Here is a 12,456-nt window from a genome sequence, read left to right as displayed (position 1 = left end):
TTTTTAACACATCCAGCCAGATCTTCAGCTGGTGTCAAGCAAAGTGGCTGCATTTACTTGAAAGGACATGTGATGGTATGCACCTGGCTTATATACCAGTATCATTTATTTTAAAAACTTTAAAGAAACACCCATTGAAACTCAAATAGTGGAGGTCCCAGAGAAACCAAATGTTTCTTTAACAACCAATGCATCCAAAAATATGTCTGTCTATTATGTACTATATACACATCCACCCACATCCACATAGGAATAGATAATATTGGCGTAGAGGGAGAGAAAGTGAATCATTCTCCAAGGATGCTGCATTAGATTTACCCAACTTTTCAGACCTAAAGAATATTCCATTTCCCTTTTACTAACTTCTCATTTCTCCCTGACTGTTTAGTTTTAAAAGGAATGTCAGCTAAATGGTCCCCCAACATTTTCTGTTGTCATTTTTGCATCTACACCTTCTCTGTGCTGCCCTTATCAGTCTTTCATTTTCTCCATGAACCAAATGGATTTCTGACATCCTACATAGCTGCACAGTTAAGCAAGTTAGGGGCTGATCCAAAGCCCAATGAAGCCCATTCATTTCAATGGGCTTTGGATTAGGCCCTAAATGTTCATTGCAGTATTTCTTTATAGAGCAGTATATTATTTACTAGTATTTATTTCAAAGTGCATCATTAAGTTTTTAAAATATTTTTCTCTCTGCATCATAACCTCTTGAAACTGAAATCTGTTTCCTTGTTGCCAATTCTGGTCTCTGTCAAGCACATACAGTGTTTTGTTATTATACGGTTTGATGATGGCCGGGCTGCTGGCATTGATTTTTTTCCCTCCAGAAAAATGCACAGTGCTGAAAAAGCGGCACGAACTCGTCGTTACAGCAAGGGAAGGCTTTTGGATTTCTGAGCTCTATTCCCAGTTCTGCAACAAAAATATTCCATCTGAGGAGAGGTTAAAAAGACTCAGACTGTTCAGCTTAGAAAAGAGACAACTAAGGGTGAATATGATACAGGTCATGAAAAGCATGAATGGCATGGAGAAGGTGAATATGGAAATGTTATTTACCCCTTCACATAACACAAGAACTAGGGGTGGCCCAATGAAATTAATAGGAAGCATTTAAAATACACAAGAGGAAGTAATTCTTCACATGTGCAGTCAATCTGTGGAACTCACTGCCAGGGGATGTTGTGAAGGCCAAAACTATAACTGCAGTCAGAAAGGAATTAGATATGTTCATGGAGGACAGGTCTATCAATGGCTATTAGCCAAGATGGTCAGGGATGCAACCCCATGCTCTGTTTGTCTCTAAGCCTACAACTGCCAGATGCTGGGACTGGATGACAGGAGATGGATCACTTGAAATTGCCCTTTTTTTTCTTTCCTTCTAAAGCATCTGGCACTGTCAACTATCAGAAGACACAATACTGGGCTAGATGGACCATTAATCTGAACCAGTATGGCCGTTCTTATGTTGTATGCTGCTTAACGTCCCATTTGCCTCAGTATACCCATTTGTATCATGGGCATAATGTTATTTATCTACCGCACAGCTATCTTGTGAAGTTTAATGAATGCTTGTAAAGCACCTTGAAAAAATGGAGCTATATTGTGCAAAGTATTATTTGTTTAAACAAAATAAAATTGGGGTGGGGGGAATATTCACCCGAGTCTGGGAACCAGAAGAAAAAAAGGTGGGTCAAGATATGGACTAGGTACCATCCTTGAAAATGTCCTTTTACTCTTCATTTGGTATCTTATAATAACCATGCTGGGTTTATCATTTCAAATAAATTATGTAATGAATAAGAGTCTTCCCAATCTGTAGTCATGCTTCATGGTACATAAATCAAGCAGATTGCCTATTAGAGTTGCACCTCTTCAAAAGAGCAGATGTGGTCTTGCTCTAAATGTATTGTGAAGTCATTAAAAAGACAAGGTAGGTGAGATAACATCTTTTATTGGACCAACTTCTATTGGCAAAAGAGACAAGCTTTCCAGCTACACAATGCTCTTCTTCAGGTCTGCAAGACTTGAAGATGTGGCCTTTAGGGTCAGACCATAGTGTCCTCAATCAGAAACCAGGATGATAAAAACAGTATGAATGGGATGGTATTGTGCCAGGAAACAAACTCAGAGTCACCCTCTAGAATGCAAAATTTTCCTTCATGGGCTTATAGGTTTGGGTTACATTGATTCAGCAAGCAAGACCTCTTGCTGTTTAAAGACCTCAGGACAAAGAAGATATACAATTGTTTAAACCGTTTATAATGCATGACATATACTTTGTCTAATAACTAGGCTACATTTCAGTAAAGGACATGCTTGGTGGTTTGTTTTGATTACATGATGGCATTGCTTGCTATAACCACAAAACCACAGAGAGTTGATATTGTTTCCATGATTTCACTGATTTTGTTCTAGCCTTACATTTTTTAGCATTTCTACCTGTTTTGTCCAAAAGAAAATGCTACATTAGACATACCATTGAACATTTCCTTAAACCTTATTTTCCAATTCTCTTAAAGACATAGAATTTCACCTTCTGCAGAGAGCCAGCGCCAAGTGTATGCTCCACATAAGTCCAACTTAAACCTTGTCAGAAGGCATAAGCACAACTTAGTATTCATTTAAGCCCCCAAAATAGGTTTTAAGTGGGATTGAAGTGGTGTCATAGCCAGCTGTTCAGTAGCCTATAATTATTTATATTACAGTAGTGTCCCATATGTGCTTGGTCATATACAAATGTGTATGAGAACATAGTCTTGTGAAATAAGCTGGCAGATCTCAGTCTGGTTCTCAGTGGACAGAAAACATTCTCCCAGCTGGTACTCACAGGCACCCATCTGGGCAGACAAGGGCTGAAAGGATATCGAATCTGAACTGCCCTCTGGCCCCTAGAGCTGGTTCCTCCAGAGGAGGAGGAAAAGAGTGCTATTATTTTACTCTGTGTGTCACAGGGTGATTGGCCCCTAAAGGGGAAATGGGGCCAGTCCCACCTGTGACATAATTAATTTCATCCCAGAGTGAGGGGGCGGAACTAGTGGGTTCAGGTATTAGCATGGTGGATACTGGGGCTTATAAAAATGATTGAGAGAGAGAGAACAGCTGTGGTGAGAAAGCTCTGGCAGATGCAAGGAGAGGAACTACAAGGAGCAGGTTAGCTTCCTATGGAAGACCCTGCGGTAGGGTCTGCAAGAAGCAGGGAGGTCCCTGGGAGAAGCTGCTGGAATCCCAAGGGAGGGGGGGCGGTGTCCAATAACTTGAAGACCATCTGCTAGGAAGAAAAGAGTCTGCAGGGAGAAAGCTCTTGGAGGCAGTGCTCAGCTTAAGGAGCAAAGAAGAATTCTGCAGGCCTGAGAGTAAGAGTGAAGACCAGGGAACTTCTGTGTAGCCCAGGAGGCACAGAAGAACCATTTGTTTGGATGTTTATTTGGATTTTCAGTTGGACTTTTGTTCCCCTGGAAGGGGACTGGACTGAAAGGTGACCTGGCAGGAGGACTGGGCTACAAAAGACTCAGAACATTGCAGAACCAGGTTTCCCTGACAACAGAGGGCGCTAGGGAGGATGAACTCCAGCAATGCTGCATCTTGGCATGAGAGGATGCTCTGGCAGTGTGGCCCCCCGTTAGAGTGTGGCTGCTCTATGGTTTGCTGTATTATAGCATTTGACAGACTCCTAAACCCACTTATGGTTCCCCGTTTGAACATACTCCTCAGGAGACTCGAGCTCCCAGAGCTGCTCAGTTGTTCAGTTACTGAACGTTTCCTGCGTTCAGCTGGTCTAAGAAGAAAGCTTTAAACGCTGCCAGAAAAGCTGTGTGGACGTGCAGATCCAAAGGAAATAACCAAAGACTGCAGCCAGGATTTTATGGCTCTCGTAGGGCTTTGCCAAATCCTGTAGACAGATCTGGGGTGTCGGAACACTTTGAAAATAATGCTGTTTATTCGTCGATGAGGATAATGCGGTGTCCCATTGCAGGGCTGAGACTGCTCTGCCACTTTGCAGTTGTATCTGCTCGGTAGATGAATAGAGAACTTCATTCTCCAGTGCTTTTTGTCCAACACTCTTCACCAATGCTAAGACTATTCCAAATGGGGGAGAAAAGGGCTAAATAAAGATATGGGACATAGGAGGTGTGATTTGTACCAGGCTCTGGTGGAATCACCAGCTTGATTAGTGTTTGTGTCACACAGCTACACTGCGTCAATAAATTAGAGCATCTTTATATCTGTACTAAACAATGTGGTGCATAGTCCACCTCTATAGCATAGATAGTTCCACATATATCTTCTGCCAAATAGGCAATAAACAAAGGCTATGAATATTTACATCCAGCTGGAGTAGATCTATGTCCTCAGCTGAAATGTGTGACCAAAATAATAACATATGCTGGAACAGGGCTTAGCACACTAATGTGTTTGACTGTCTTGCAGTAGCATCCTCTGATACATAGGTACAGGTTCTCTGTTGGGGCAGTGCAAAGGGGATGTAAACCATCCCTATCTCCGAATCTCAGGATTCTCCTGGGGTGAGGCAGTCACTGGCTCGAGTAGACCCTGCATGAGTGCAGAAGAGGAGCTGGGACAGGGAAAGCAGGGGATGTGGATGGATAGTACTGCATTCTGGCAATACCTGGCTGGCAGAGAGCCTCTTCATGTCCATGGCCAATCAGCACAGGTTAGAGAAGCTACTACACCATGCCAGAGAACCAGCCCTAGGATAAGAGAGCTTCATTCAGCTACTTTGCTCCCCTACCTACCCTTCATAATCTGGTTGCCAATGAGATTTTGCGTGTGTGTGTGTTGAACTTGAAAAAAGCATCGAAAGTCAATGAAAGGAGAGGTTGTCATGGCAACTGGAGTGGAGCAACTTCGAAAAATGCAAGTTTCTGGCTATCTGAATAGCTTAGAAAATAGTTAATGGGCCATGGAGCCTTTCATCTCTAGATCTGTTTGAATCGTGTGGTAGTAGCTACGAGTGTCTTTTTCCCTGATCCTCTGGCTTGGCAATTCAAAGATGGCTTAACACCACCATTGAGTCTGCTGATCTCTGGGACTGCAGCCCCAGCACTAGTCAGAGATGCTTCAGTCCCCCAAGGATCCTTTATGTCAGTTGACAATTGCCCGAGTAGAGCAGTGATCTAGCTACACCCACTCTCCCAGGCCATGCTCCCTATGTCAGGGGCAGTGTAGAACCAGCTGTATCAGCTCTACCCCATCCAGGAGTCTCCAACTGGCCAGTGGTGCCCACTAGTTGTCCTCTTTTTGCCAGCAGAGTGACACAAAGAGGGGCAGGAATGGGGCAGGGGATATGGCCTATTGCCGCTTTTTATTTTCCATTGTTCTACATGAAATGAGATAATAGTCTCACTCTTGTACATAGTGGGCACCAGCCCACATGACAAGCAGTGATGGATGAAGAGCCAAAGCTTCAGAGTTCAAGTTCAAGTTAGATAAAGAATCACAAGTTTGGATGTCAATTTGATCCTCTTGAGTCGACAAGATTCAGCTAGAAATTTCAGGAGACTGGTCACACTCCTTGTGGCATTTTTCTCCCACTTCCTTTAATGAGAACCCAGAAATGCCAAGTTATCAGACCATTGTAGAACCTAAAATAAAATTTTTAAAAGGAAGTTGGTTCTAAAGATGGCCCAGGTGTCAGAGTTTCTTACATTTTCTGAACTGGATCACCCATCCCCAATCTCAACTTCCACCAGTGTTGAGAGTCTTGTCAGAGAAGCTATAGAGCTATTTTCAAAGTAATTCCTTCCTATGCCATAGCTGAAGGACATGGGTTGGGTAGGATGATGTGTGGAAGTTTGGCTTGATTCTAGCCATTTGTCTTTCCTTCCAGGTTCTTGTATTCTATCTATTAAACAGAGGATTACAGTACCCAGGGCTGTCAGTGTAGCACTTTTTATGAGTACTGAATTCATTATAAAATCCTCAGCTGGTGTAAATGGGCCTAGCTCTGTTGGCTTCAATGGTCCTCTGCCAATTTATACCGCTTAAGAATGTGGCTCTAAGTTTCCAGGGATATTATTTCTGGAAAATACTCCCAATATTATTTTTGGACTATATTTCATACCTTGGAGACTTGTTTCAAGTTTTGTGATCCTTCAGAGAGCATTTGTAAATGCTATTTTTTAATTAGCTTGAGATCAGGTAGATAGAAAAAGTCAGGAAAGTTGGCTGGGAGAAGAAGAAAAAAGGGGAAGGTAAATTATGTGTTTAAATTGCCTTAGATTTAGCAAAAAGAAAGGGAAACAGGTTAGATCAGGCTGGGGAATAAATACTAGGAGCCAAAAGGTTTTTTTTATAATTTCATTGTTTTTACTGTTACGTGATATGATGAGTGAAGTATGGGTGAAATGGAGAGAGAAGCAGTGCTGGGGTGTAGGGTGGAGAGATTTTACTTTCCCTTTTAAGGAAAAAATTGTGTCAGATGTTGCAGATGGAAAACCAATGTCCAGCAGTCACAGTCGCAGGTAAAGAGTTACCACTTGTATTCTGGCTTCTGTCAATATCTATGGAGTAGTCACGGAGGAACATTGGAGAGCAGGGTCGAATGTGGGTTTGTATGTTTATACATACATCCTCCCCCCCAACTAAACTAATGGGCCTGCCTTTGCAGTTTCTTCACAACTCGTCCCTCACACAGATTATCCCTGTTCTTGCAGGGGCACCATTTGCATGGGGTGGGGAAGAGAAATCTGCCTGGGCTGCTATCAGCTATGAAATGAGTGTACATTAGATCTGCTTTGTACACCTGTTTGAGGAGCCGTTTTGGGAAGCTTCAGAATTTGCCTCTGTTTTTTAGGATGAGGCTTTGTGAGCAGAACAAAATGGCATACAGTAACGGAGTAATTTCTTCACTCAGTTTTTAAACATATTGAAAGGCGCCTAGAAACTATACAAGAGCAGTACATTAAGGGTTTACATTTTGTTCTTAAAGCTTAGTTTTGTTTTACTGTATCTGACACAGAAACTCATAAAGCCTTTTGCTGCTCATGCCCAAAGCTCCTTCTGTGTTTGCAAGAAAAGAGGTAATGTGCAGGGAGTCTGGAACCAAGCTGGTTTCTCTGTGCCAGGGTTTAGGATTTCCATCTATCTCAATTTTCCTGGGATGCTCCTGGGTTTAATGGGCTGCCCACATCCCACCTACTACACTTCTAGGAGTCTGAACCATCAAGACCTGATTATCATCTTATTAGCATTGTACATTGTGAGTTGATGACTGTGGCAATACATGATGACATTGCACCATAAAGATAAAGCAGGAAATTGTTGCAATTGAAACACCATGATTTTGTGAATAATTACTTGATACTGAATAGCAAAGCTTAGACATTGGCATCTGTACACAAGTGCATACATTGTGGTGAGGCAGCACAAGAGGAGAAAGGAAAGAGATTGCATTGGCAGTGCAAAACAGCCTTAAACTTGACCTAAGTGACAATCAGGGATTCCCTTAGGGCAGTGATTTTCAACCAGGAGTATGTGTACCCTGGGGGGTACGGAGAGATCTTCCAGGGGGTACATCAACTCATCTAGATATTTGTCTAATTTTACAACAGGCTACATAAAAATCACTAGCAAAATCACTACAAACTAAAATTTCATACAGACAATGACCTGTTTATACTGCTCTATATACTATGCACTGAAATGTAAGTACTATATTTATATTCCAGCTGATTCAGTTTATAATTATATGGTAAAAATGAGAAAGTAAGCAATTTTCCAGTCATAGTGTGCTGGGCCACTTTTGTATTTTTATGTCTGATTTTGAAAGCAAGTCGTTTTTAAGTGAAATGAAGCTTGGAGGTACGCAAGATAAATCAGATTCCTGAAAGGGGTACAGTAGTCTGGAAAGGTTGAGAGCCACTGCTTTAGGGAATCCCTGGCTGGCACAAAGCCCATGTAGCCAGCTGTACACCCTGCCCTCCCTCAACCCACATAAAGGGGTGCCAGACACTTTGTTCTGGTGATCTACAGGTACCCCAATGGCCTCTTGGAAACTGCTGCAGGTGGCAAAAATTAGATCAGCCCTGAGATTACTCTAATTTAAACTGAGGACCAAGCCAGCCCTGGAGGGTATAAAGCTATCTTCGCACCCGTTGGGTCCTGCATAAAAGGATTTGGGCCATTGTCTTTTAATGACCTGCCCTAAGGTTTGGTACACCGAAAAGTTTTCAGTGACTCATGGCTATTACAGGACCATGCTTTAACAAACCCTCCCTACCACATTTTGCAATCCATACAATGATGCAGCTGTACAGCACTGTGTCCAACTCAATGAAAAAAGCCTCGCAAACCAAGAGGAGTAAATCTATTGAACAAGCAATAGGCATGCACAGAAAGTTTATTCCTAGGGTCACAGCTCACTGGAACTCATTCCAGAAAAAGTTTTGATCTCAGCCAAAGGCAGTGAATCAAGAAAACAAGCTGCAATTCGCATCTCTGAGCCTAACAAACATCCCAGGAGACCCAGTGTGCTATCAGTGAACAGAGCATGCTGATGAAATAGGTATATGACTTACCTCCTGAAGGTCTTTCTTCTATTGTACTTGTCATGGACAATTGAGCCAATACTATGTAAGAAGCGAAGATGACAAATTTGCATATACCACACTTTGTACACCAGATAGTGGAGTAAAAGAGTCCACTGGTGTGAAGAGAAGGGGAGATGTAGGAAGAAGAGTCTGTGTGGAGAATGTTGGGGTCACTTAAGTTTTGGGGAACTCACAAAATGCGGATTCCCCAGTTTACATCACATTGTTAGCAGAAAGGGAGCTTTTAATTTAAAAGGTTAGAGATGGGCCTACATGGCAAAATTTTTATTTAGGTTTCAAGCACTGCAGAGTTTGGGGTGTTCAGGTCCAGAGTTCCCGTTCAGCTTATTTGGGAGGCAAGACTAATTTAGAAAATTCAGATCCATATCTTGGCCATTCCCCGCCTTTTGGGGGCTTCAGCTCTGTGGTTTTCATTCAGGCAAGTCATTTTCTGCTAATCACATTGTATTTACACAACAGGATAGGAAAGGAACCCTGAAACTCCTCCTTCCAAGGACATTCTTCACACTGGCTGACCAGCACAAGGCCGGTTTACAGTTCTTACAATCAGTGCAGAACCTCTCCTTCCAGCCCCCACTGCCACGTCCACCACCTTTCTCAACGTGGTGAAGCTTTACCCTTACTGCAGGTCAGACTTTTACATTTATTTTATTTTGCCCTTGCAGGAGTAATATAAAAATAAGAGCTGATTGGAAATAGGAGGGGTTTTTTCTGCAGTAAATTTCAACTTTTTGATGTTGAAACCAAAATATCTTGTCCAAAAACTGAAGTTCAATCTCCTCTTTGGACCGGGCTCTCTGGCCAGACTATATTGTCCATGATACTCCACTTTGTCCTTTCATGGTGAACAGAGGGTGTGTGTCTTATGTACATAAGAACAGACATACAGGGTCAGACCAATGGTCCATCTAGACCAGCATCCTCTCTTCCAGCAGTGGTCAGTGCCAGAGGCTTCAGAGGCAATGAACAGAACAGGGTAATTATCAAGTGATCTATCCCCAGTTTCTGGCAGTTGGAGGTTTACGGACACCCAGAGCATGGGGTTGCATCCCTTCCCTGGCTATCTTAGCTAATAGCTATTGGTAGACCCCTTATCGACCTATCCCTCCTTAGTCATCTATTTCTAAGCTGACTAAACCCAGTCTTTTTCATCTCTCCTCATATGGAAGCTGTTCCATACCATTAATCATTTTTATTGCCATTCTCTGCACTTTTTCCAATTTTCATACATCTTTTTAGAGATGGGGCAACCAGAACTACATGCAATATTCAAGGTGTGGGTGTACCATAGATTTATATAATGACATTATGATATTTTCTGTCTTTTTATCTATCCCTTTCCTAATGGTTCCTAACATTGTTAGCTTTTTTGACTGCCACCACATATTGAGCAGATGTTTTCAGAGGACTGCCCCACAATTACTCCAAGATCTGTTTCTTGAGTGATAACACCTAAAAAGAATGGCTCAGAATCTCCCTCACATCCTCTGCAGTGAAGAACGATGCAAATAATTCATTCAGCTTCTCCGCAACAGCCGTGTCTTCCTTGATCATCCAGTGGCCCCACTGATTGTTTTTGCGCCTAAGAATCCCTGGCCGATGTGCATCCTGGGAGACATAGTCTGGCCAGAGAGCCATACAGGAACATAAGGTGCATGAACTAGAACTCCCATGAGGCACTGGAGTGTGATTTTGAATAAAAACTATTTTAATGTTTGTTTTTTTTATGAAATATTGAAATTTTCCACAGGAAGTTCATGGGGAAAAAATTGTAGTTGAAAATCCAATTTTCCAATGAAAAACAGTACAGATGTAAATTTTTTGACCAGTCCTAATAAAAGTAAAATCAAAGCTATATTTATGCCACCCTCAAGGCTGCTTCATCAGAGAGGTGGGCCCAAACCAGGATCCCTGAATGGGCCTGAACCAAAGCCTCAGATAAGAACACCCATGAACTCAAAGATCAGATCCAAACTTTGCAGATGGTCACTCTCTTTATAATGGGCTAACTCAGAACTTTGGAGAAATTCATATCTGGAATTGATATAACATCCTGCTCCCACTTCAACCAATGAAAGCCAGGGCGGGCTCCTGAACTTCACAGCTTGGACCCATCTCTTATTACAATATATTCTCAGCACATTAGAAGGTTTCTGATTGAATTACATTCCTTTGCATCTTCTCCATTACACTCAAGGCTTAGCATCCAACAGTTGTAAAGAAGCATAGTGTAATTGGTAACAATTAAGATTAAAAATCATTTAATCTTTAATAACAAAAACCTGGGCTTAATAAAAGCCTCATGTCCCTCCTGGCTTCTTTCCCAGCTCCCTGCCCTTTGTACAGGATGGTTGCCACAGGAGCATTCCCCTCGGTCTTCCTCTTTCTCCAGAATCTCCTTCTTCCATTACCCAGGCTTCCTGGTTTCTAGTCTGTCTTCCTTTTCTAAGGAGCAGGCAGTGAAAGGCCCATGTCTGCTCTCTCTGTCACTTTCCTGACTTGTTCATGTTCCTTCTGATATACCCCAGCTGGAAGTCAGACGACCAATCACAGATGCATTTGCTTCTTCCTTCTTAAAGTGACAATCCCCATTTTACAAATGGAGAAACTGAGGCACAGAGAAGTTAAATTAATTGCCCAGTGATCACATGGCACAGCTGAGAATAAAATCCAGCACTCTGACTCCTACGACCAACTCCTCAGCTGATGTAAATAGATGCAATTTATTTACATGAGCTAAGGGTCTGGAACCTAGTCCTCTGTTCTTACTATCTCAGATAAGGTGTTGCATTATAAGGGACTGATCCTGCAAAGTGCTGAGGGGTCTTACAACTCCCATGGTAATTCCAGGCCTTTTTTTTCCACTCAGGAGGTTCTCCTCATTTTGTAGAATTGGGCCATTACTTGTAAAGTGCTTTGAGGTCCTTTGAGATGAAAAGCACCTACCTAACTCTAATGTAAGATGTTATCTTTGTTAATACATTACATTTATTTCATCATCACTTGGAGATTTAATAAACAAGATGGCTACTCCATTGTTAATGTTAATCTAAAACGAAAAAAGGCAACCCAACCAATCCCTTTTAAATTTGCCAATATGCTCTGAGCAATTACTCCTGTAGAAAGTTCCTTTGTGTTCTTTTTGTGGTCCATATAGATTCCTCCACTGTGCAGGAGAGTGAGATAATTAATCTGTGGCATCAGATCCATCAATTAGACTGATGCCTGTCTATCTTTGTTCTCTGTGATTACCCTTAGTTTTACAAGAACTACCCTTTTTTCCGTCATTTTAATTTGGAGGCAAGTCATGTCATTGGGATTATAGCCTACTCTTATCCCCTGCCAAGTGGCCTTCATGAGGTCATTAGACCTAGGAGTACTGAAGCATGGTCCGCACTGCAAAGTTAGGTCAATGTAAATCACTTTGTGTCAACATAGTTGTGCATGTGTCTACACGCAAGATTGCCTCCCACTGCTGTAAAAGCCCCACTACAACAATACAGTAACAACACCTCCCTGGACAGCATTGAACCACAGTTGATGTACTGTGGTTAACAGAGTGCTAATGCAGACCTATGTCAACCCTAACAAACCTCCAGCAGCTGTTCCACAATGCCCCTGCAAAGCTCCGTGGGACTGGGACTCATGTCTGTGGAGCTTGGGACCGCTGACAGTCCCCTGTTGCCATCAGGAGGCCACATTGAGCTATATTCAAGGAGCACTGTGGAGATTAGGCACTGCAGGCAGTACCGTGCAAAGGATTCAGAGTGTCAGCACCCTGTGGCCTTCTGATTGGCCCATGCTCACTATTTAACCCTGGAGGGTGCCCCTGGAAGCTGTCTGAGAAACCATGCAAATTTCTAGCCTGTGGTGACTCTAGACC

At 42.4% G+C, this 12,456-nt stretch overlaps 1 protein-coding gene across 1 annotated transcript in view; it reads left to right on the top strand.

Moving 5' to 3' along the window:
- Positions 1 to 9,182, top strand: part of LMNTD1 (lamin tail domain containing 1) — a 229,503-nt gene extending 220,321 nt beyond the window's left edge. The window contains exon 16 of the mRNA XM_067559264.1: positions 9,033 to 9,182. Within this exon, the coding sequence (XP_067415365.1) occupies positions 9,033 to 9,182 (150 nt within the window). The remainder of the gene's footprint in view (positions 1 to 9,032) is intronic.
- Positions 9,183 to 12,456: the final 3,274 nt, after the last annotated feature.

This window comes from Emydura macquarii, unplaced genomic scaffold (assembly GCF_026122565.2).
Source record: "Emydura macquarii macquarii isolate MOO-44397 ecotype Brisbane River unplaced genomic scaffold, CSIRO-AGI_Emac_v2 contig_2205, whole genome shotgun sequence".
NCBI classification, from domain to species: Eukaryota; Metazoa; Chordata; order Testudines; family Chelidae; genus Emydura; species Emydura macquarii.
This window is presented reverse-complemented; position numbering and strand designations above follow the sequence as displayed.